The sequence below is a fragment of the Melozone crissalis genome, unplaced genomic scaffold (assembly GCF_028551555.1).
Source record: "Melozone crissalis strain CALT ecotype California unplaced genomic scaffold, PUWL_Pcris_2 ptg000027l_1, whole genome shotgun sequence".
NCBI classification, from domain to species: Eukaryota; Metazoa; Chordata; class Aves; order Passeriformes; family Passerellidae; genus Melozone; species Melozone crissalis.
The window spans coordinates 37752907-37776724 of NW_026535805.1; the positions used below are offsets into that span (position 1 = coordinate 37752907).

A 23818-nucleotide genomic window follows, 5' to 3' on the forward strand; every position below is an offset into this window, starting at 1 on the left:
CAAAAGCACTGATTTTGAAAAATGTATTTTGGCTTTTAATTTTGTTTTTAATTCTTCTTTTCCTCCCTGAACACATAGGACAACACATCTGAAACTCAATTCTCTATGCTTTACCTTTTCAAAACATCACATCTGTAAAAAAAGCCAATATGGAAAAGTGCATCAGGAATTTTTTTAGTCTAGTGCAGAAGACAGAAGTGCAGGCTAGTGTACTCTATTTTACTGAAATAGAAGGTGATATTTTTAAAAATATTTAATGGGAAAAGATGTTCCAATCTGAGCCCTTTTATACTTTAAAATATCGCAGAACACCGTTACATTTTTACCACTTGCTATTGCAGAGGTCAAAGATGAAAACATTCCATCTCTTTCCCAGAGAATACTTTATTCTGAGGGTGAGAAGGCTTAGGGACTTGTGCTTTGTGCAACTATGGGACAGTATCATCAGATTATCAGAGTGCAATGGGCAGTACTGGTGCTTTCTTAGGAAAGTAGCACCAGTTCTTTGATGGGTAGTATTTAAAGCTGGATAAAATCCATTATCTGTCTTGTCACACAAGCTACTGAACATGATATTTATGAAAATCAGTCTTAAATCACATTGTCTTTAAATCCACATATCCTCAGTGCTGAACCCATGAGAGAAAGCTGGCAGACATTCCTGTTGTTGATGGAATGCACCATGGGGTGAGTGTGGACTGAGGATTTAAATATCTGGTCTTCAGAAATGGGCCTCCCAAAGTTCCCTGAGATACTTAAAATAAAAGAATTAAATTCTCAGCATTTGTAAAAATAATCAGAATACACACTGAAAATAAATAGCTTGTCAAGTTGGTTTTTTTCATACTTCTGTAAGTTAACAGTGCTTATTAAATACTGCCCAAGAAAAGCATTTCTCTTCCCTTTAAAGCAAAAGAAAAGGATGATCTCTAAACTGAAGGAAAAAAAAAAATCAGAGCAGGGAAGCATGTCTTCCTAATAAGTATGAAATTTTATAAGCTCTTTTTCCTTTATAATTAAGACAGGGGAAGTGATTTTGCTGGAAATTTATGGATGTTAGGTCCTCAGGGCAGGCTGGAGACAGGTGGCTGTGTGCATGCTTGCTTACACAACTGTCCTAGGGCAACACAGCCTGACTTGCCAGCCTCTGGGCTTGCACCCTTCTGTGACACTGGTCCAGATTGTCAGTGTCAGCCTAATAATTCCTAGAAGCCTGCTCTCTCCTTGAGCCAGACCACAAATTTGCCTCATATGGGATTCAATACACAGCTTATCTCAAAGCTCTAGAGCTGGCAAGTAAAGGCAGGTTTGACCACTTCTTGCACCTCCCTGTGAAGCAGATGTGAAATGCTGCCTTTTCAAAAGAGGGGGGCACATTTCTTTGCCACAAGCTGTAAAGGTAGGTAGGTTCACAGTTATGCTAACTGCTCCTAACTAGTAGTCTATCATTTCTTCCTGCATCTGCTTCTAGAGAGTAAGATGTGAATGCAGAAAACCAGGTTTACTGACAAACCAAAAGGACTTCAGAAATAAGATTTATAGAAAACAAAAACTTCATGTAAAAACAACTAAAGGAAGCTTAAAGTTAACCTATTCAACATCATGAGAAGCTGCCTTGATCACTATGGATCCCTCTTCTGAATCAATCAAGTATATCTCACCTCCTCTCATAAAAAAGCATCTAAGAAATCCCTTAATCCAAGCTAATGCACCACCTTTTGTCTTCTTCCTTTCTTCTTCTCAGCATCTTGCCACATACCTCCAAATTCCTGTTGGAGCACAAGCTCTTGCACAGCCTTGGAGTAGGGGTGAGGACAGTGAGCCACCAGCTCCCACAGCAGAAAGGCATTTTCACAGGAAATTTGCCAAGAAGTATATTTGATGCAGGCCATTGCTTTCTGGGACATGTAAAGTAAATTAAAATCATGTCCTTCTCTGGGAGAAAGCTGTAAGCTACACACTGTATTTATTTTGGCAAGTGGTGCAAAGGGGTAATCACTAAGATGCTGCCAGTCTACCATGAAATCATGGTGGAAGCACAAAGATACACAGGACATTACACAGATGTTCAGCATATATAAATAATTCTGAATTTGTTTCCAGCCAAGAACCCTGGTTTGAAAAAATATTTAACACTGTAAACTAAGTCCATGCAAACTGATAAATGTTTCTATTTTCAAAGGTATGAGGAAAACATGTTTCTCCCCATAATAAAATAATAAAAATAGAAGGCTAATGCGAAGAGTGGAGCAACAGCTTCTTCTGCAGCTGGTCTGTTAACTTTCATCACAAGCCAGTAGTAGAATCCTCATTAACATCAAAATCAGCCCTGGGCTTTCTGTGCCAAGATTTCCTTGTATCAGGATTTTAGTCTTTATAATTTAAACTTTGAAAGTTCATTTCATTTTGAGGAACAAATGGAGACTCATGTGTTTACTGATATTTTTCCCCATCTGTGATAACACAACCAGGTTAGAAAATGAGTAGACTGTAAACATAATAGACTAGGAAATTTTAAATAAATGTTTTTGAAGATTCACAAATAAAATGCAGATTCCTTTGTGTATAGTACCACTAAGATACAAACCCCTGATCAGTCTAACTGCAGAAAATAGTCCTATTTCAAGCAAACATTTCTGTAAAGAAAATTACAGTGAAAAAAAAAAAACAAAACAACAGAACTGCAGTTCTTCTAAATTGAATAATAAATACATGCTGAGAAGGGATTTGGGATTACACAAGGCTCATTCTAATTCAGTGGTGCAAAAGATACCAACAGTAGCTCCTTAGAAAGAGAGAGCAGACTAAATCTTGTTAACTTTAGAACATGATCTTGATTCTGTCCTGGCACAGCACTCAAGAGTGTATTCAGGGACAGCTGCTCTTGAGGAGACTGGAGGGAGAGAAAGCAGTGGCAGAATCACTTCCACTGGCAAAAAGCAGCTTGAAGCCTCCTCTGAGGCTGTTTAAGAGATAGATTACTTCAGAGCATCAGTGTCTTGGCTCTCCCTCACCCCTCATACCCATTTCCCACCTGCCTGTGCCAAAATGCTGTTCAGCTTGGTGTCTGTCAACACTGGCTGGAGGAAGATTCGTAATGTCATGACAGATTTTCTGTCACCAGAGCACAGCTTGACTGTTGCTGTGAAGAAAATAAAAAAAGCATAAAGAGTGCTGAGAATGCCTGAGTCCAGCTTATGCTGTGAATTACAGATATTAGGAGTTTGGAGCCTTTGAAATCTCCCCTGACAGGGTTTGGGCTGCTTTTGGTTTTCTTATGACAAATTTGCAATTAGATATTTACTCAAAGATGCATTAACTCAGAAATCCATGGAAAACCACATAAGCAGAGAAGTACATGAAAGGTCACAATGGGTCTGAGATCAAAATATTACCTGAAGTAAGGCATGTTGATAGATGGTGACATTTTAAAGGTGACAAAGTCCCCTTGCAGACCATCTGAACTTTATTCATTGTAGAATAATAAAAACTTTAATATTCAACATGCAAAAACAATAACAAAACACCCTTATCCAAGTTAAACACACTGACAGTGCCTATACCACTAAGTAAACTAAGCAGGGCCAGGGTCTAATGGGCTACAGTCAGCCTGTACAGTAAATTATTAGCAAGTGTTAACTCCCTGGCAGAGATTTGACCAGTGCCAAAGTGCATTCCCAACCAATGGCCTGTGGTAGAAACCCTGTTTTGGGCATGGGCTTTAGTGGACTGGGGCTATGTGGTGCCAGTCAACCTCAGGACCCTCCCAGAACATTTTATCTGCAAGAATAAATGCAGCCTGTAGTTCCAAACCAAAATGGAAAAAAATTAGGCTGCTAAAATCTGTCAGCAGCAGAATTTCTATCTTGCATACATTTATTTTTTAACTGTGCATAATTCCAAATCGGTTTAAGATGCCAGTTAAAACAGGAATAAATGTCTAGCACTTTAAAGAGAAAAAATGAGAATATTTAATGGAAATAGTCTGGACCTCTGTTAGGAAGCACTTATTAGATGGAGATCCTCTCACTGGAAAAGTAGGTCAGACATTCATTATGTGAGTCAGAAAGGCAAAAGAGATCTGAGTCTTGTCTAGTCACCCTTAATAATTCCATAGCACATGCATTTGTCTAGATGGCAGCTCTGGTTCTTCTGAAATACCTGGTTGAAGGCCAGGTTACTGGCAGATGCTGAGCACCCATTATGAAGGAATGGGTAATTTCAGTTCTTGTTGACATCCATGCTGAAAGTGCTTCTCAGCTGAGGGCCTTGTCTTAAAAAATTTGGAAACCAGCACCAACAAAACAAATGTCTGTAAGATACACAGACTGGCACAGAGGGTCTCAATCCTGTTTGTTATCTGGAAGAATTTAAAGCAAATCCCCCATTTTACTTGACTGTGATCTGGATAAGCATCAACTAGTTTAGTCAAGGCTAATTTCACAAAATATGGTGTTGCTCCTACTTTAATACCTGAAAACCAAGAATAATAAAGAAAAAGTCATTGCAGAAAGTGCGACTAGGCTCATTTATCAGAATTAGTTGAGACCATTAGGTTTGCTTGCTAGTGATTTGGAGGGCTTTTATTCATCTAGCTACCCTTTGAAGGGATACAATCTCCATTTATTTGAACAGTACAGAACTATCACTTTTAATTGTCTCACATATATGAAGGAATTGCTTGCAAAATAGCTGTAGCCAGGAGTAAGGATGCTGCAGATTGTCTAGTAATTAAATGTATCCATCATACAAGATGGAATATGAATGGTAATATTCTGAAGGAAGGAATGAAGCCAGACTAGCAATCTCTTGGGTGACCTGACAAGAGAAATACATCTTTGAGTTGGATATTGCCTAAAGCAGAAACCATCTCTAAACTAATGGAAGAAAGCTAGAGTAACTCCACTAGAAATCAATTTTGCTAAGAAAACTTTGGCAACCCTTGGGTTTCTTACCTGTACAAAAATTACATTCCACGTATGAGAATAAAAATCTCAAAAAATATCCTAGAAAGGACTAACAGTTTAACAAAAGTTGTAATTACTTCTGTTGTGGCTATCATTATGTAAAAGTAATATAATCTCTTTAAGGTAAAATCCAGCAGAAAGTATATTTTCTTACAGATTTTCAGGAGAACAAAACATTGTAAGTAAAAAAGAGTTTAGGAAATCAGATTGCTTTAAATCACTAGTCCTTTCCTCTCTTGCACAGTTACATATTTTGCTCTGTGTTAGTCTAAGTTTGAGGGAGATATTGTCCTTTATTTCAGGAGTTCAAGTGCAGTGCACATTGGTAGTTTCCATCTGCCTTTGAGCTCCTGCTGAGCTGCAATATCTGCAGGTAGGAAGATTAAATAAGTCGACAAGAGCAGAGGAAGAAAACAACACGTTCAGCAAGGCTGTCCATTAAAAGGGCCAGTCTTATTTCACATAACATTTAACCAGCTTTGACATTGAGAACAGTTCTCTCCTATATTCTGAAGTCATCCTGAAATGTAAATATAATTGCTTTTTTTTTTTTTAAGTAGCCCCCCAGAATATTCCTCAATTAGAATATCTTTTAAAATATGTTTTTTGTGGCACTACTGGCCATGCCTAGAGCACTATATCCAATTCTGGGCTCTTCAATGCAAGAGCCCTGGGTATACTGGAGATTCCAGCAAAGGGCCTCTAAAATGATTAAAGGACCGGAGCTCCTCTCCTGTGAGGAAAGGCTGAGAGACCTGACATGGTTCCACCCAGAGAAGAGAAAGCTCAGTATGTATAAAGGCTTTAAGTGAGTGAACAAAAAAGGAGGAAGGAGCCAGGGTGTTTTCAGTGGTGCCCACTGACAAGACACCAGAGGCAAGGAAAACAAGCTGTAACAGAGGAGGTTCCATCTCAACATCAGAAAACACTGAACTCAGTGCCCTGAACTCAGTTTTAAGACTAAAATTCAGATCTTAAATTTTTGCAAAACATTTCTGAGGGTCTTTCAGAGTATTTTAGGAAAATATCCCTTTTATCAAGGATTTTCCAGCAGGTTAGTTTTTCCATTACCAATACATTTCAGAACATTTTCTAAAAGACAAAAGAATCAATATGAAAACTACATCAAATATCACATTGCAAATATGAATCTATGATGGAAGAAGTATTGACATGTGGATTTTTAATTCTACAAGGCTTTTCTTTCAAATTTGTCATGGGGTCCAAAAGGAGAAGGTAGTTTGGACAAATCTGATGATTTTCTGCCAAACATACACTAATTTCAACTTTGATGGAAAATACAGAAGGAAAATATAACTTCTGTCTCTATAAAGAGACTGTTAATCTGACTGTCCCTTAAGAAGAGAAAAGGTTACCAGATTTTATGTCTATTCCATTTAAAAATATTAAATATACAGGAAAGGGAAGAGAGTGAAATACTGCAACTTTGCTAAAACCTTTTAAGTACTTGCTTTACAGAGCACATCCCTCTATGACTTACTTTACTTTAGCGCTCATATTTCAGTAAGGATGATCTACCTTCACTGTGCCATGTGGGATGCAATTTAATAACCTTATATAATGATCTTACATAAACTCCATCTTGGCCAAGATTTCCCATTTACAAAGGGATGATTATCCTCTTAAGCAGTAGATCATTTGGGTTCAATTCTGCTTCTACTCAAGCTGAGAAATAGCGCAACATAATACTATCAGGACAGATCTAAATGTCTTAACAGACTAGACCTTGATAGCCTGAGGTGCTCCAGATATCTTAAACTGTGATTTCCACCAATCTCCTTTTTCTTTTATGGTTTATAGTTAAATCTATATTGACTTTTGACCAATTAGGCTGAATGCTGCACAGTATTAAGAAAGCACAGAAATTGAAAACCAGTAAGAAATCAAAAATCATTCTCCCCCAAATTCCAAGTATGACAGAGAGATACAATCTCAAATGAACTGAGAAGTTTCTTATTTTTCATGGAAAACTTACAGCTCTCAACAAAGATGATCTGGCCTTATCATATACCTTTGAACAAAAGAACTCACAGAATTTAGTCCATGTTTGCACAAGGAAGAAATGTAGGATTCTATCCATCTGCAGTATTTTAAAGTGTATTTCCTTCTGAACTCTTCAACATCTCACAGGACTAAAAGCTATTCCTTCACACAGAAAAGTTGAAATAGCACAGCAATAGCAGCACTAAAGAACAAACACAGGAGAATGGGCAATGATTCTTTCAGTCACCATGGATTGCTGCTACAGCATTGGTGTCAGAAATAAGACAGTTAATGGGCCAAGATACTCATCTGTAGGCACAAGGGGTTTTCACTATATCTCTGTTCCTGTGTCCACACCCTCCACAGCCCTACTGTCAATGCTACTCTTCTAGAAATCTCAAGACTATTTTAGGGAAACAAGGATACTTCAAACACAAGTGACAAATGCAATTTTTTGCTGTGCTTTGGTATTTTAATGCTGTAAGGCATTGTTCTTCACACTTCTCTCCATAGCTGTTAGTATAAACATGATTCTGAGTGAAAAATGGAGATGCTCTTTGCAGCACTTTGGGAGATGAGGCTTTAACAAACACTCCATGTATCATGAAGTTAAGAGTTATAGCTGCTGGATTTCCTGATGAGCTGTTTCCTTAATAGAAAATCACTTGTCTCGTAATCAGAAAGCCTACTGGAAAAGAAATCTGCTGTGACAGAATGTATTTTTTCTAAAGATCTTCTTAAATTTAAGCACAATATTTCATTTAAATCTATTATTTTACTACATTAACTAGAATTACTCACAAAGGAGTAGTAAGAATAATGCTAACAATGAATAAAACCAAGACAACTGATTATTTCATTTTAAAATGTAATGATAATTATTTTTAGAAATATCAAAAGGAGTTATGAAATGTCATTAAACATTCCCACAAACAATATTTTGTGGGAAACTCAATTCAGAAGTAAATTAATTTTAGCTGTCAAATCTGTGCAAAACACAAACAGTTCCATTCAGCTGCATTCTCCATTAAACCCTGGTGGAAGGGCCTGTGAAACAGCTTCTGTATCCATCCTAGGTAGGAAAAATCAGACCAGAAAGTTTACACCTTGTGTTCCTGCTTGGCCCACAAGATTTATGGTATGCAGAAATGTGCATGTGGGAGCCAGAAGTCTGCCTGCATTTAATATTACTGGTTCCTGAGCAGAGGATCCTAAGCTTTTTCAAGGAAAGCACATTCATGGCACATAGAAGTGCCCAACCCTCTTTTACAGACTATTTCTCAGCTCTGTGATCTTCAAACAGAGATAAAAAAGGGGAAAAATATGAACTACAACACTACACACACTACATCATAAACGGAATCAAGGGGGGAAATATAACAAAGAACAACTGGAAAAGTTGTAGGCTTTCTAGCCATTGGAAAAGACAAAGCATTGGAAGAGACAAACAACTTAGTTCATTTTATCTTACTTTTGTGACCTATGAGAAAAAAAGCCAGGCCAGTTATTCGTGCAGCCCTTGTAGTTAAAGGCTAAACCAATGAGACTACACTGTAAGCTGAACAAAGAGCTGGGAGGTTTGTGCCTCCACATTCCTCACCTGATGCTTTGAAATACTGGGGGTATTTTAGCTGTAATACAAAATCTCTAGGATGGTTAACTTGCAAATACTTGTATTATTAAAAAACAAAAAAATGTTTGGGGTTTTAGTTACATGAGGTAAGACTCACAGAAGCAGATGTCAAGTTTATAAATTCAAGCTGGAGTCTATGCTGGATTGCTTTTTTTCTTTTAAAAACAATCTGGATCATACTTGCCTCTTGCACCATCTTATCACCTAAGGCAAATGTAACTCTGGCACTGAAAAGACTCAGCACCACAGGTACCTGGACTTTTTGAAAGGAGTTTATAGTTTCAGTGGACAATGCCAAGTGGGCTGATTATAGCCTTATGGTAATTGTTGGCTTTGCCCCAACAGACTGCTTTCCTATGTCAGTCTGCTAAACACAATCTCATTATTTAGTTTTAAGCACAGGACAAGTAATTTTTTACTCAGGAAAAAAAATGTAGCTATTTTTCATTAAATTTCTAACTTGTTTTCAATATAAAATTTTACATCCTACATTTCTTTATTGAATTCAGTGAAGAGCTGTAAATCATTGTCTTGCTAAAGAACTGAGATTGACACTAATGGCAAAAAAACCCTTCACTTTTTATTTATCTGTTTCTTATTTCTAAAAAAAAAATTATGTTCTGCTGACTGAGTTAAGACCATATTCTGTTCAGTCTAAACAAATGATTCCATAGGATTTTGACTACCATTTCCCTTCAAAGTCTCTCACAGACTACCAAGGCAGACATATGGGAATAACAAAATTACTACACATCACTTATGTTTGCCTTGCAGACCTCCAGACATCCATGTAAGCCTCCACTCTCAAGTTCATTCATTGACACAAATTTAGTTGACATTTTGAACATACTGGTGTTATTGGAAGAGTTGTAGAGCTTTAGTCTTTCTTGCTATTCTTACGAACTTATAAACATTCTTATAAACTCAAGGTCAGATAAGAGATGGGTCCCCTTTCTCTCTAATACAGCCAGGGACTTGAATGATATAATGCAAGTTTATCTGAGCCTATGAAAATGTCTAGTACATTATCATAAAAATAATTATTCTAGATCTAGTTTTTCTCAGAATAATGATTCTGGATATTATTCACTTACTGCAACAAAAAAGTGAGTTCTTTCCTTAACTTTAATAGAAACAAGTTTTTTACCCTTTACCTCAGCTTTAAAAAAAAGAGCAATCATTGGATAATATTGTTCATGTAACATTTCATTCTCATCCTAATTTTGTGACATTAAAAGGGAGATAGAAGATAGTGATTTGAGATTAACATAGCTGTATTGTTCTTTATGAATGGGTCGCAATAATATTGCAATTATTTTTCATTATTGTTGCTTTGCAAAGTGTAGCAAAATCATCATTCTCCTCTGTACATAAACAAACACAGTCTTGACTAGAATTCAGTGACATCAAGCTAAAATATTCCAGGTGTCAGAAAAAAATGAGGTGACAAAATGATTTTGAGTCATAAGTTAAATCAAGTTTTATAAAAGAAATTGAAGAATCTCAGTATACTTGTCTTTTCCATTATCACATAGTATATGAGATATTGGGACTACATCTATCTCTGACATCTAATAGAGCACACCTCAGCATTTAGGAGTGAACTTCTGAACACAATTGTGTGAACAATTGATTTTTCGGTGACTGACTGTTGAACCGCAGTATTGAAGACAGTTTGATCAGGTTGAACTGCAATCAGAAATTAAAAAGATACTAGCATGCAGTTTTTTTGCATCTGAAATAAAACCAGAAAAAAATATATTTGTTCATATGGCATGATTTAAGCTAAACACTTGTAATAAAAGGAAAGGAATCAGAGAGCAGGGAGAGCAGCAGGAGCACCCATTTTGAATTGAAGAGTGAAGGTATTTACCCAGCTGGCAAAAGATTGAGACAAAGATGGGCACCAACACTAAGAGTTTTCAAAATCACCTTCCCCTCATTTCAGGAAAATGCACTAAACATATGTTCTTGTTTTCATGTGCAGTAATTTGTTTGTTTAAAGGCCTTTCCTTTTCCAATCAGAAAAGAAATGATATTTCCTATCTGAATCTATTTGGTAAATTTGGTAAATTGTGTTTTTCAAGACTTTTGGGGAATGGTCATTTTACATCATCTGCCACTGTAATTTTAAAATCATAATTAAATCTTGATATAATGAGGTCTTTTGTGGGGAGAGAGTTGTTGGGGATTTTTTAGAAAGCTAAAAATATTATGTCTCTTGATCTGATGATAATAAAAAATTCTAGGAGTAGCATAGGGTGAAGTGCAATGCCAGTGAGATATCGTCTTTCAAAGGGTCGATCAGTGAAGGAAACCTGTCAGCACATCCGTTATCCCCAGAATCTTATCTGTATATTGATTTTCATGTGAAAACAAAATTGGGCCTTCAGATTATGTATGGACAATTGACTTAATGTGACCTTTGGTCTGGAATAAAGAAGATTTTTCTGTTACATTTGTGGCTTGAGGGCTCATGGCCCTACTGCGTGACATAAGCACACCCAGCCTAAAGCACAGTCACTGCCCAGCAGACAACAAATTTCAGCCAAAAATTAGAAACTGAGCACAGATCTCCTAAACAGCCAACCCAATAGCCATTCACAGTGTCCCTGTTTGATTTCTACTCCTTATCTGCATGGCAGTACAAAAAAATGCCATTAAGGCAAGAGGTTTTAATAGTTTTAATTATCTTCAGTGCCAGACATAATCACAAAATACTGTGAGGATATATTGCATATGAGGCACATAACAGAAGATACCTGAACAAATGGTACCTAGTCAGCCATGCAGAGGCAGAATATTAATCTTGGCACATCTCACAATGGCATGGTTTTCTTGCCATAATGAAAACAGTAATTTCACTGATTTACCAGATTTAGGCTACTGATACATGAGAAAGTGACTCTTGGGAACCAATTAAATACCATTTATTTACTGGGCATGCAGAGAATAAAAGATTAAGTGCAAACTCTAAATTACCTTCAGTTTCTTAAAGGCAGTAGAAGGTAAGTGCAGCAACAGGGATGCAACTTACAAAAAGGCTAAAACCATCAGCTGGAAACATCTGGAGGAAGAGTCCGTGAGATATTTGCTCTTAAATTAGTTCAACTCTTGATGATTCTATGCAATTAACTTGGCTTTTTAATCTTCTCATGCAATAGGGTGCTTCAATACAGATTTAGCTATGTAATTACTCAACAGAATAATTACTTAATTGCTTAACTTGAATATTAACAGCCAAGTATAAATAGCTAAATAAATAAATAAATATCAGTTTTCTAAATTCCAGCAGTACCCCCAAAAACACATTAGCTAGAAATCTGGACAGACTTACCCTTATTTGTGGTCATTTGTTCAATATGTATGCTTCTTCAAGTAGTCCCCGATCATTAACTTTTTTATTTATAAAGCATGTGAAGTTGCAAAATAGAAATACCTTCACTCCAAGCAGAAATTTCTCATAATAATACTGTTGCAGTAGTTCAAGAAACTTATTGGTTTGTAGCAGTCAGAAACCCAAGATATATTAGAAAGGTACATCAAGTTCTGGCCACTGAAGTATTTTTTACTGTACTCTCCAGAGCAATAAAATCAGCATAGAAGTGGGCAGAAGAAACCTTCCATACAAAGAGAGAACAAACTCATACTAGTGTTTTTCATTTAAACTCTGCCTTTAGACATCCCGAACTCCCTTTTTAAGGCATTAGTAGTTTTGTTGCACTTTTATCATGGGTAATCTGCATCTCTAAATTTTAAAGATATATGATGGGTGTATTCCAATTAATAAATAATATCGAAGATGTTAATAACACCAAAGATGTTCATTTGCATCAGATGTCTTTCTAGTGCACCTCCCTTTCATTTAACTACTTTTTGGTGAGATGTATCAGCAATTTCCTTTTCTTAAATCCTTAACTAAGATTATTTTCTTAATCTTTAGCCTGTTACTTTTAGTCTGTTTAGTATTACGCTGTACAGCAAAATCCTTCTGACACAAACAGCTAGCTTCAATGATGGATTAATATATCAAGGGCATCAGCTCAGGTATGCAGAACACCTTTGCTGCTGTAGACTGCTTGAATTCCATAGAGAAACGTGAACAGATAGGGTGTTTCCAGCTGAATATAGTAACATAGGAAAGAGCAGTGCAGTGTTTTCATTTCAAGTTAAAAGGTAACAATCTCTTATTGTGATTAGTTACTTAAAGGCTGCTTTCAAGCTAGCTTTGCAGTCAAAAATGCTTAAATATTTAATTCTTTTTCTAAGAGATCATGAACCAGTTCCTTGAGTGAAAACAAGCATACCTGAATTAAGTGTACTTGAGTATAAAAATGATGGTTTCCTTTACAGGAAAAACATATTAAAAGTAACATATCTGATGGAACTGTAGTCTTGACAGATGTAGATAAATAAAAGTTGAAATTTAGTGCTAGTTTTGTCACATGTAACATAATGCAGAATATAGGCCAAGATGCATTGCAAAAGTACCACAGTTTTAAATGCAATACCCAAACATGTTCCAACCCAGTGTGAGGCTTCTGTCTTTGGAGTGTTCCCTGTTTTGCAGCCCTGACTAACTTCAGCCATTAAACTCCAGTTATGAGTGGTGAGATGATGGAATCAGGGCCAAGTGTGTACCTTGCATTGTTGCTATGGTATACATACCATAAAACTGCACACTATGTTCCAGGCCCACAATCTGAACTTTTAATTGTTTTGTTGTTGTTGTTGTTTGGGGTTTTTTTTTTAAGAAAATAAAATGTATACTGTGCATACTGTCTATTAGTTATTCCTTTGATAAACAAACATTGCAATGAAGTCAACATGGCCTTCTTGCTCCTATTCCTATTTCTCTTTTTCACCACTCACTACTTCACTATCACTGTTTCCCCTTCATCAACCCATGATGGTTTTGCCAAGTCTAGCAGAGATTTTGCATGAGCAAAGCAAACAGTATTTGATCCCAGACAACAAATTAAATTAGTAGTGTATACTAACTGCTCTCACATGAGTCACTTTCTACTTCCAGTAAGACTCTGCATCCAAACCTTGAATGTTTAGTGCCTGACAAGTAAATTATCTGAGCACAGCTTAGTTGCTGTTCATGTGATGGAGGAAGGAAAACAGGCAGCTTCATTCGCTTTTAGGCAGACTCAACACCTTATTGCATTCACAACGTACACAAGCTGTTTCCTCCCTCCATGGTGTTATTCTTCCATGGAACCAAAGGACACTCTGCTTTCTGCACCCACAGAGAAGACAAATACTGCTCTACCTATGGACTGCAAAGGAGGGAAGGAGGGAGGGAGGGAGGGAGAGCTTTGTGCCTTCCCTGCTTCTCCCTCACTCCAACTTTGTGCTCTGGCCAGATGCAAGGTGACTCTAAGCAGTTACATGTGTGGACTTAAAGATTACAAGACAGAAAGAAAGTGGATGGTCCCCTTTTTTTCCTCCTCCTGTATATGGAACTCCTTTCTGTCTTTCCTGGGTGCTCCCTCTGTAGACTGATGATCAACAGGTCAGAGGAGACAGAAAGGCTTTTTACCTGCCAACCCCAGAGTTCAGGATGTGTTGTTTCTCCTGCAGCAGTTGATGACACCCTAACAACCTTAGCAGCACTGGAGCTGCATTCCTACGCTGTAACAGGGGAAGCAGGACCAAGGGCCTGAACTAAGGTCTTGGCAGGTAAGTGAAGGAGCAACCAGTATCAAAGAGCTTCGTTTGCAAGTGTACGTCTCTGTAATGTTTAAGTCTTAATATGTGCTCTGCTTTACCTGGGAGCTTAAACTTCCAGTTTTCAGAAGAGTATTTGAGAATACCTATTAGCTCTGCCAAATGCTTGAAAAAAATGTTGAAGACACTCATAAATGCAGAGAACCTATAAAGGAAGATTATTTGCACTAAAGATGTCTCAGAGCTGGGATTTCTTCTTAGAGCTGAGCAGGAGTTATTTAGATTAGTGGGGGAGGGAGAAGCTTTATGCTACAAACATATTTTTGTAGCAACACTTACAGCGACTGAGACCATCATTGTATGGTGAATACTTAATATTCAAAATATGAGCTCTTGAGATTGGAAGGGGGATTTTTGGCTTGGTTGCTTGTTTTCTCTCAACCGGACACATGGGGAACACCTGATGAAAGGAAATTTCCATCTCCTTACTACATTCCACTTCTTAAGCTTAATTATCAGAACCAGGTTTTCCACATGAATATCTATGTCACTCAAAACATACTTTATTTCAGTAGTTATCAGGAATTGTGGGTTTGCTGGCAATATCCTATTCCAGAAGATTCACAGAGAACACACACAGAGGAAGACTTTACCACTACAGCAAATCTGATTTAAAAGATATTTGCAAAAAAAAAAGTGAATCTAGTTAAAGAAGCAAAAAACCATGAAAAACATCCTTGTATAAAGGAAGCCTTTCTTTTCCTTGCTTGTGGTAATATGAGGGTAATGGATGCCTTTCTGCTCAGAGGCCAGTATGTTTTACTTTTTGGAATGGAAAACAAATTTAGGTCAGAAGAGGAAATCATAAGGAGCTGCCACATGCTAAGTTCTGAATCTGAGCCATCTACTGCCACTGTATCTTGGAGAGAGAAAAGGGAACATTCATAAAGCCTGAAAAACTATCCAGAACTGGTGGGGCATCAAAGCCCCATCAATATCCAGTTCAGATATTCATATCCCCCCTACTCATACTGTTCCTAGTATTCTCAGTTAACTAAGTGAAATCACTCCAAAAGTGACCTCTAAGTATTTGCCCATCTTTCAGTGGATAAACTGTGAGCTTCTAAAACACTGCATGTGCTAATAGCAACTGTAAATTAATATTCATCATAGTTCAGGGGAAAAGTCATTATAAAAACTTTTCTCCAAAATTTTAGACACAAGAGTTAAAAATGATACCCTATATTGGTCTATATATTTTAAAAGTTTGCATTACTGTAGTCATTGTTTTAAATTAACTTTCTCTAGACAAAATAAAGTGTTGTACTACATTGCAGCCTCACTGTTAGGAATGAAGATAGAGGAGACAATGCAGGAAGGCCAACACATACGACCAAATTGGAGAGTATCCAGGTCATAGAAGAATGGTAAGTTGGTCAAACTGTTATCTAATAAGTGTTTTGTCCTTAACTAACATCAAGAATTGTCTTGGGTTTAATTCTTTGGGAATGCCCTTTTCATTGCTTTTCCACAAAAAAATTCTATACAAAAGGAAGCAAAATCTGTCCTGACAATGAAATGACAGCAGAGACATTCACAAGTCAGGTTTATTTACAATTTCTTATTTGTGAGGAAGAACCATGGGGAGAAATGGAAGATGCATAGACAGTTCCATATGTAGGTCTCTATAAGAATCCTCTGCTGCCTGTGAGAGCACTTTTTCCTGTCTCTCCAGACAAGAAGAAAAAATAATAGTCACAAGTGTACTTCATGACCAGATTTTTAATGTGGCTACCTTTCATAAAGCATCTTGAACTATGGTTTCACTGGAATTTAAAAAAAGCCACATACCTTGCAAACTAGGTTAAACACACAAAGTCTGAGCTTCTACTTCTGTCTAAAGCTTGGGCCCATGTTTATTATGTGGGGAAAAATGGTAATCTGTCAGGGGACCTGAGTTCTCTAATCACATAAGAAGAAAATTCAAACTTTAAAGGACATATATGATGAAAAAAACAAAAAACAAACAACTCATTGCCTTTATTGCTAATCATCTTCTTTTATGAGAAGACAATATCGTAGATTTCTACAAAATACGATAGTGAAGAGCTTCCCAACAGACAATAAGGGAGCCCAGGTTGTTTGTCAGCCCCATTCAGCTCAGCAGGTTCTTTGAACTGTCCTCAGCGGAGAGCGCAAAGTCCTGAGAGGACTGTTCACCTTAAAATCTGTGTTTAAACTTTTTCATTCAGTTTACAATTACTTTACAATTAAACAATTTGTGATTTATCACTAATAGCTTCCCATCATCCAGTCTACCTTGCATATAGAGTAGGAGTTGATAAATTGACTTGAACAGAAATTATATAGACAAATGTCACTTATTGTGCATCATGATAACACAAACAGTAATGACAACAGCTAGTAAAGCTCTTGTGTTGGATCGGGAAGGAGAGGGCAAGTGCTCAAAATTAAGTTTGAAGATATATTAAATTGTTGCTAAGTAATCTGGAGCATTACGTTCTTAAGCTGTTCATTGGTACATTAATTGATGCCAGTAAGTCTTCTGATCACTTACCCAGTGCATCCGCTGGTAAAAGTAAGGAAATAGTTTCCTTCAGGAAATCGAAATAAGGACTTTTCCCCATTTCTTCTCTTTCCTGTTTTTCCAGCAAAATCCATCACATCTCATGCCAAAAGATCATCATTCAGGTCAATAGCATGAAACAGAGGGAAGCTTAGCAACCCTTATGCACAAGCACAGAAATATGCTAATTTAAAATCTCTCTGAATTACTACTTTGTTTGGCCTCATTAGTATGCTTTTGGCTGCCAAGAGCTTTTTGTTTTTCTTGTTCCTCCTAAACCAAATCGTGTACAGTCACCATCAGAGGCAGGCAGGGACATCAGGTGTCATCTAAACTCTTCACGAAAGAGAGTCTGTTTCCACCTTCCTGGAATCTCCTTTAACTCCAGAGGCAAGAATTCAGTGCTGTTGTAGGATTTTGTCTTTGAGCCACTTGGCTAAGAACACCAGCAGAAAACTCATAAAAAGTCAAGTGCATGTCTCATAACATTAAATACATTTAGTGGGCTATTGGGATAATGAATGCACAAGTGAAGAGCAAACAAATTTCCCCTGTTATTGCTGAAGTTTTTTTGCTACCAGGTTTTTTTTGCTTTCCAGTTTTTTCAGTCCAAGGTGAAAACCTTGGACTAAAGTGCAGTCAAAAGGAGAATTTTTGGATGAATATATGAAAACACTGTTACAAAAATAGAAGCATATTTGTAATGATATTTTCTTTTGCAGCCAAAACCCTACTGCAGATGAAATTTTGTCTTGGGCTCAGAATTTTGACAAGATGATGAAAACACCAGCTGGGAGGAACCTTTTCAGAGAGTTTCTTAGAACAGAGTATAGTGAGGAGAACCTGCTTTTCTGGCTTGCATGTGAAGATCTAAAGAAGGAACAGAACAAGAAAGTTATTGAAGAAAAAGCAAGACTTATATATGAAGATTACATTTCTATACTATCACCAAAAGAGGTAAAGCTGTAAATGCTGCATTTGCAATTTCTGTTATCCCAGCAGGAATGTTATACACTGATCTGCCTGGTGAGGGTCTGAAAGTCTGTCAGATGAAAGTCTTAGTATGAGCATTAAATCAGGAAAGGAAGGGATAGAGACAGTAGAGATGCAGGCACTGGGCCATTTAGCATTACCAGCCACAGCACACCCAAGTTCTCTATAAGGCTCAAGAAAGTCCAGTAAGAGAAAGCTGAGAAATGGGTTTGCCTCTTTAGTAATGCCACATGTTGGACAGAGAGAGGAAATAAGTAATGCAAATGCAAATTGATTTCTGGAGAAAAAGCACCAAACTGAAGGAATTTAAATCAGAATCTTTATAGATTTATCTGCTGCTGCAATTGTCTGGGAGAAAATCTGAATTTCCACTGGTTATTCCTATGTGAGGGTCCAAGAATGAAGATGACATGTTTTATCTAATGAAATGTATAATATCTAGGGAATTTTATAAAATTTTATTCAACCCTTTAACTGAAATAGAAAAAATTTAAAATTATCTTCACCTGTAGTAAAGAAAAAGCATCCCTATCAAACCATGTTTTATAGTACAAAGAAATACATAAATATATAAGCACTATAGAGTTTTTCTTAGGCCACATAATGTACTTTTCCTTGCCTTGTCTTTGTGCATTGCATTTGAATTTCTACTCAATGGCATTATGCTAATTTATGCTCACTGTGGAACTTCCTTTCTACATTTTACTTTTTCACTACATTCAGTAATAATTTGCAACTTCATTCATATGAATGAAGCCAAAAGTGAATTATAGCTCCATTATCTTCTCTTGTGCCATAGTATCTACTTTTACTTTGGAGTGAAATACAATTGCCAATACAACAAGCTAATAATAAGTTTTTACTCTAATATTCTTCTATATTATTTTTACCAGATAGGTATGTGATGAATGCTCATTTGTCTTTTTAAGCTAAGGCAAATCAGCATTTAAAATTCAAACACTAACCAAGCATTGTTTAACAGAGCTACTCACAAATTTGGTGCACTGGATGCATACAAATCAATCCGGTTGCTCCTGCCCATACTGGAAATCTTAGGAAGCAAAAAAGAACTGTTTGCAATGCATTAGAACAGCATGGGAACTGAAAAATTCTTGTTCATCCAAGCATCCCTTTCCAGATGTTACCTTTTGGCAGAAGAGCTGATATATTTAGCATGACTGGTACAGTAAAGAACTTATTGAGGCAGAAGGTCTTAGTGTTCTAAACAGATACTTGGTATTCATCTGTTTAGCAAAAAAATACCTTTAGTAATTACAACTAGTTTTGCCATCTGGCTTTAGTGAGTCACTGAAAAAATACAATGCAAATTAACAGTTCCATAATTAATTTTGGGTTTTGCATTCTCTGAGTGCAATTAACTTTTATTATGCTCAGTGGCTCAAAACCCCACTATCCTGCCAAATTTGAGGGGTTTTTATCCCAGCTATTATGTTTGATATTGAAGAACCAATTAGCTGCACAAACTGTTTTTGTTGATATAAATGTGTGTGCCTGGGTGTCAGAGGGCGAATTGCTTAAATCTTAGTGTCCTTTCTGTGCTGTAGAGATGCAATGGTTTGGGCTTGAAATCTGCTCAAACACATTCTGAAGGCACATGGTTGCAACACTGCCACTCAAAACTGCCTTAGTACTGTACTCCTGCCTACACTCACTGGCTGAGCAGCACCACTGGTCTCTCATAGTTGTGCCTTGTGACTGACAACCAAGTGACAGCAAATATTAGAGGAGAAAGCTTGTCTGCTCTGTCAGTAGCATACTCCAGTACACTAACAAAACAACAGTGCCAGATTCTACAGCTGGTAGAATCTGAAGACAGAATGAAAATGTATATTTACTTCTCAATGCTGTACCATACTATATGACAACACATCAGCATTTTTCAAAGACTTTGTTTCACCATGTATGAAAGCACAGGCTCACAAATCCAAACATATTCTGAGTTTTCATCTTGGTTACCATCCTTTGTGTATCAAGGTTGAAGTCAACCCTTCAGACAGTATGAGTATCTTTGTACAGTTGCAGAGCCGTAGAGTCAGATTGCACCTTGGTGTAAATCACAGTTTCTTAACTGATCTCTTCTTGACATTTATCTACTCAGGATTTTAGCCCTTTTCTTCTTAGCTGAGTAAACCTTTGCTGTCCCAGTGGGCCTTGCTGCTACTGCCATTTCATTTAATCCAGAACGCATTAATTTACTAGGTTTTATAGCATTTTGTGGATAAACTGTACATTCACTCAAATTTCTAAAGGATATTCTAAAATCATCTGGGCATTCATCCGAAACATAATATGGCCTTTTCTGCCTGCCTAAGCACAGGAGTTCATCACAAATGGTAAGTAAATGAGAAGCTAAAACTGGAACTTGCTAACAACTTCAATATGGACATATGATCTCCTGAAAGTATGAATTACCAGATGTTAAAGAGTTCTGACAAGAAGAAAAAAATCTGATAGAAATAGTTAATAACAATGGGGAGATTAACACAATAAAAATTATAAAAATCTCTGGGTAATTTGTAAGGAACAAATGTAGTGCCTGAAAAAGAAACAGAAAAAAAAAAAAATCTCTAGGGCAGCCAGATAAGAATGATGAGTAGAAATCTTCAAAAAGTTTAACCATAAATGCTCAGAAAAAAACCTACAGCTCTCTGAATGAGGGTAACTCAACATTCATTTCAGAGAAACATTTTTAAATGCATACACATTCTTTTTTAAGGTAAAACAATATGTTTTGGAAAACTGCGGTTGCACTGCATTTAATCTGCTGTACAGCTGCATTTCATTGCACAGATCTTAAGAGGGATGCAAAGACCAAGTCAAAACTGAAATAGAGGTGATGGTCTCAGTGCATTACCCAGTAACTGTGTGATGGTTCTGAAAGAAGCACAGAGCACTATTGAGTAACTGGTAAACTCAGCATGTTCAATGGAGCCCTGAGAAATAAAGAGACATATTACTGCTTTTCCAATGTTATGGTTTCATTATTCTGTGCTCATCTTCTTCAGGTTAGTCTTGATTCCCGGGTGAGAGAAGTGATCAACAGAAACTTGTTGGATCCCAGCCCTCACATGTATGAAGATGCCCAGCTCCAGATATACACCTTGATGCACAGAGACTCTTTTCCAAGGTTTTTGAACTCTCAGATTTATAAGTCTCTTGTTGAAAGTATTACAGGCTCTACTTCTGAAACTTAGTTTTAATTTTCAAACAAAATAACTTGATTTTTTTTTGGGTGGGTGGGATGGAAGAAAATTAGTTTAATAACATCTGGAGCTGGGTTCCTGGAGAACTACAGTTTAGCACTACTCAGGCTACTGTGAAGAAAAAAAAATACATATTATGGTCTCTGTCTACATTTTTACCAAGGTCCTCCTTGCTCAAGATGGCGTGGGAGGGGATCAATGGATTTGCCAAAATACATTTGTTTCACACTCCTTTCGCCCTACTGCAGTCAAGATTGCAATGATGTATTTGTAGTTTTATGAACAATCTCCTTGTGTATCCTCACACTGCATGTGCAAGGTAAAACTGCTTCACTTACCACTTAGTTGTTGCAATATTTAATCCAATAATATAAATTATAGCTGTATTTAAAAACTTTTTTTTTGTGCAATACAGTCCTATGGTACATAGAAACAATTACAGCAAACCAGAAAGAGGCTTGCATTTTTTAACATCACTAACTAAAAAGCCAATTTTTAAGGTGTAGCATTATTCTACATGCTCTACTGAGTACAATACACTGACTTTTTGAAGCCAATATTTCTGTACAGAGAAAAAGAGCTATTTATCACTGTTTATTTAAAATAAATCAAGCGGAGGATTCCTCTGGTTGTTCACTGCCAAAACTGTGGCATTTTCATTACAGAGTTTGCAATGTCAAAGAAAAAGAAAAATAAAAGGAGAAAAAAAAAAGCACAAATCACTTAAAGGGATCCATTTCTGGGTGACACAATCTATGCGCTGATATTGTTTAATTGTTAAAAGAACAAAGATTTTCAATGTACATTTCAGATGTCAGATACTGTAATTGATTTATTAAAGACTGGCTATCCAGTTCTAACACTGTTGTATAATGTTATGTACTTCAGAAAAAAAAAAAAGAAACAAGAAACAACACAAAAAGCTTGATAATTTAGTTTTTTGAATAAAGAAATTTAATAAAAGATTGCCTACATGTAGCATTTTAGAGCATTTTAGAACATTTTGATGAACTGCATCTGTTCTGTAAGATATTTTTTTTTGAAAGCTAAATCCGGTAAAAAATGTTTTTAAATGAAGTAACGTTTTACGAGGTGGCGGGTTAAAGAAGACTTAGCTTCTAGCCTCATTGATTTTGAACAACTCCTTGAAAACAAGGGGTTTGGAGAGTAATATAAACAAAACTTCAAGGGCTTCTAAACCCACAGATCTTACCCAAGCAAAATGCCTAGAGAAACACAATGGGTATCTTTCCTGGGTAAAGATTCCTGTACTGAGCCCTTAATCATAGCTAAGGCAGCACAGTACTCCCATCACTAGGCTGCCATGGTGTTTTTAATAGGTGTTTGCTTGGCCTTTTTATCAAAGAATGTCCAGTTTCAGGACACATTTTGATGTTTAAAGAGACAGTGACTTGGAACTTAAAAAAACCCTATCTTCATACCCACCATACACAAGCAAAATGAGTGTTAGCATCCCTCATAAACTGCTAAAGATACAGCAAGAAATTGCTCTGAATACTTGTTAAATAAATATATATATATATAATGTTTGTGTGCGTATATATATATATTTAATACTGACAACCATGCTAAGACTTCAGAGGCAAGGTTCTTCTCACTTGCGTAGGACTGAACACGGCACGAGCCCATCGCTTCCGATTGGCCTGCAGGGTCTGCAGTTGTGTCCTCGAGTGGAATCTGGCCTGAGCGCAGTTGGCTCCCAGCCCTCAGTTACTCCCCGCGGGCAGCCTCCGGTGCCGGCTTTGGCGGGAGCTGCTGCCGCCGAGGCACGTCTGCTGTGGCACCATAACTGGGAGCATGCAGGTCTTAGTTTATCTTCTGGGGCTTATTTTTTTCCCTTTGTTTTACTACCTCTCATTTTCTTAATTTATTGAACATGCTTCAGATAGCAGGTTTGGGGAATTTTTTAGTCATTCTTTTTACTTGAAACCTGTGTGCTTTTTTTGGATATATATATATGAACAATTTAACAAACTGTTTCTTAAACTGATTTGGTTTTGTAATTTATATAGAATTCAGGAGATGATTAAAAGGGCTATTCTCTATTCCCTATGCAAATATTTTAACTGTTGTAGTGTTTGACAAAATGGGATCTAAAACAAAAATCCGCAAAGTGGAAAAACAAATCTGTTTACAGTGGCATTGCTGACTATCCTACCATATTCAGCACTTTTAAATATTGTTATTTATGAAAATGTAGTTTAAAATGCAAGACAAAATATTTATAAATGTTTCTTTTAATAAATACCTGTTTTGTCTGAAAGTGCTACCGTGTTATGACAACTTTATTCATGTTGGTTAGCTACTTACCATTATGAATAAAATATTCAATTATGATACTGATCGAATACGAGCTATGATGTTTACAAATCCTGAGGGGGGAAATTCAGTGAGAAAGGACTGCCTCCTTCTACTGTGAAATGCTGTTAGGAAAAAAATAATTTTTCTTGCTTTTTTCTTAATTGGAATTTAACTATGGTCCTACATATGTCTAGTATCATTTGACTAGTTATATTTACTTGGTACTAAACATATACAGCATCATATATGTATATATTTACATAGTGTAATTTCAAGTTGTTGGTGTTTGAGGCACAACACATTTAGTGCACACATCTAAGCAATGTGTAAGAGACAAAACTGCATGCATAAGTCTTGAAAAATGTAGACTTGAATATTCTTAATGTTACTATTTGATGGTGACCTGCTAGTC

General features: G+C 36.7%; 1 protein-coding gene across 4 annotated transcripts in view; it reads left to right on the top strand.

Moving 5' to 3' along the window:
• Positions 1-23368, top strand: part of RGS17 (regulator of G protein signaling 17) — a 70444-nt gene extending 47076 nt beyond the window's left edge. For 3 of the 4 annotated variants that reach the window (XM_054279417.1, XM_054279419.1, XM_054279415.1), the window contains exons 3-5: positions 15618-15707; positions 17590-17824; positions 20887-23368. In XM_054279417.1, the coding sequence (XP_054135392.1) occupies positions 15618-15707; positions 17590-17824; positions 20887-21075 (514 nt within the window). In that variant the 3' untranslated portion in view covers positions 21076-23368. The remainder of the gene's footprint in view (positions 1-15617; positions 15708-17589; positions 17825-20886) is intronic. The other variant, XM_054279416.1, reaches the window with a different exon arrangement.
• The last annotated feature ends 450 nt before the right edge of the window (positions 23369-23818 follow it).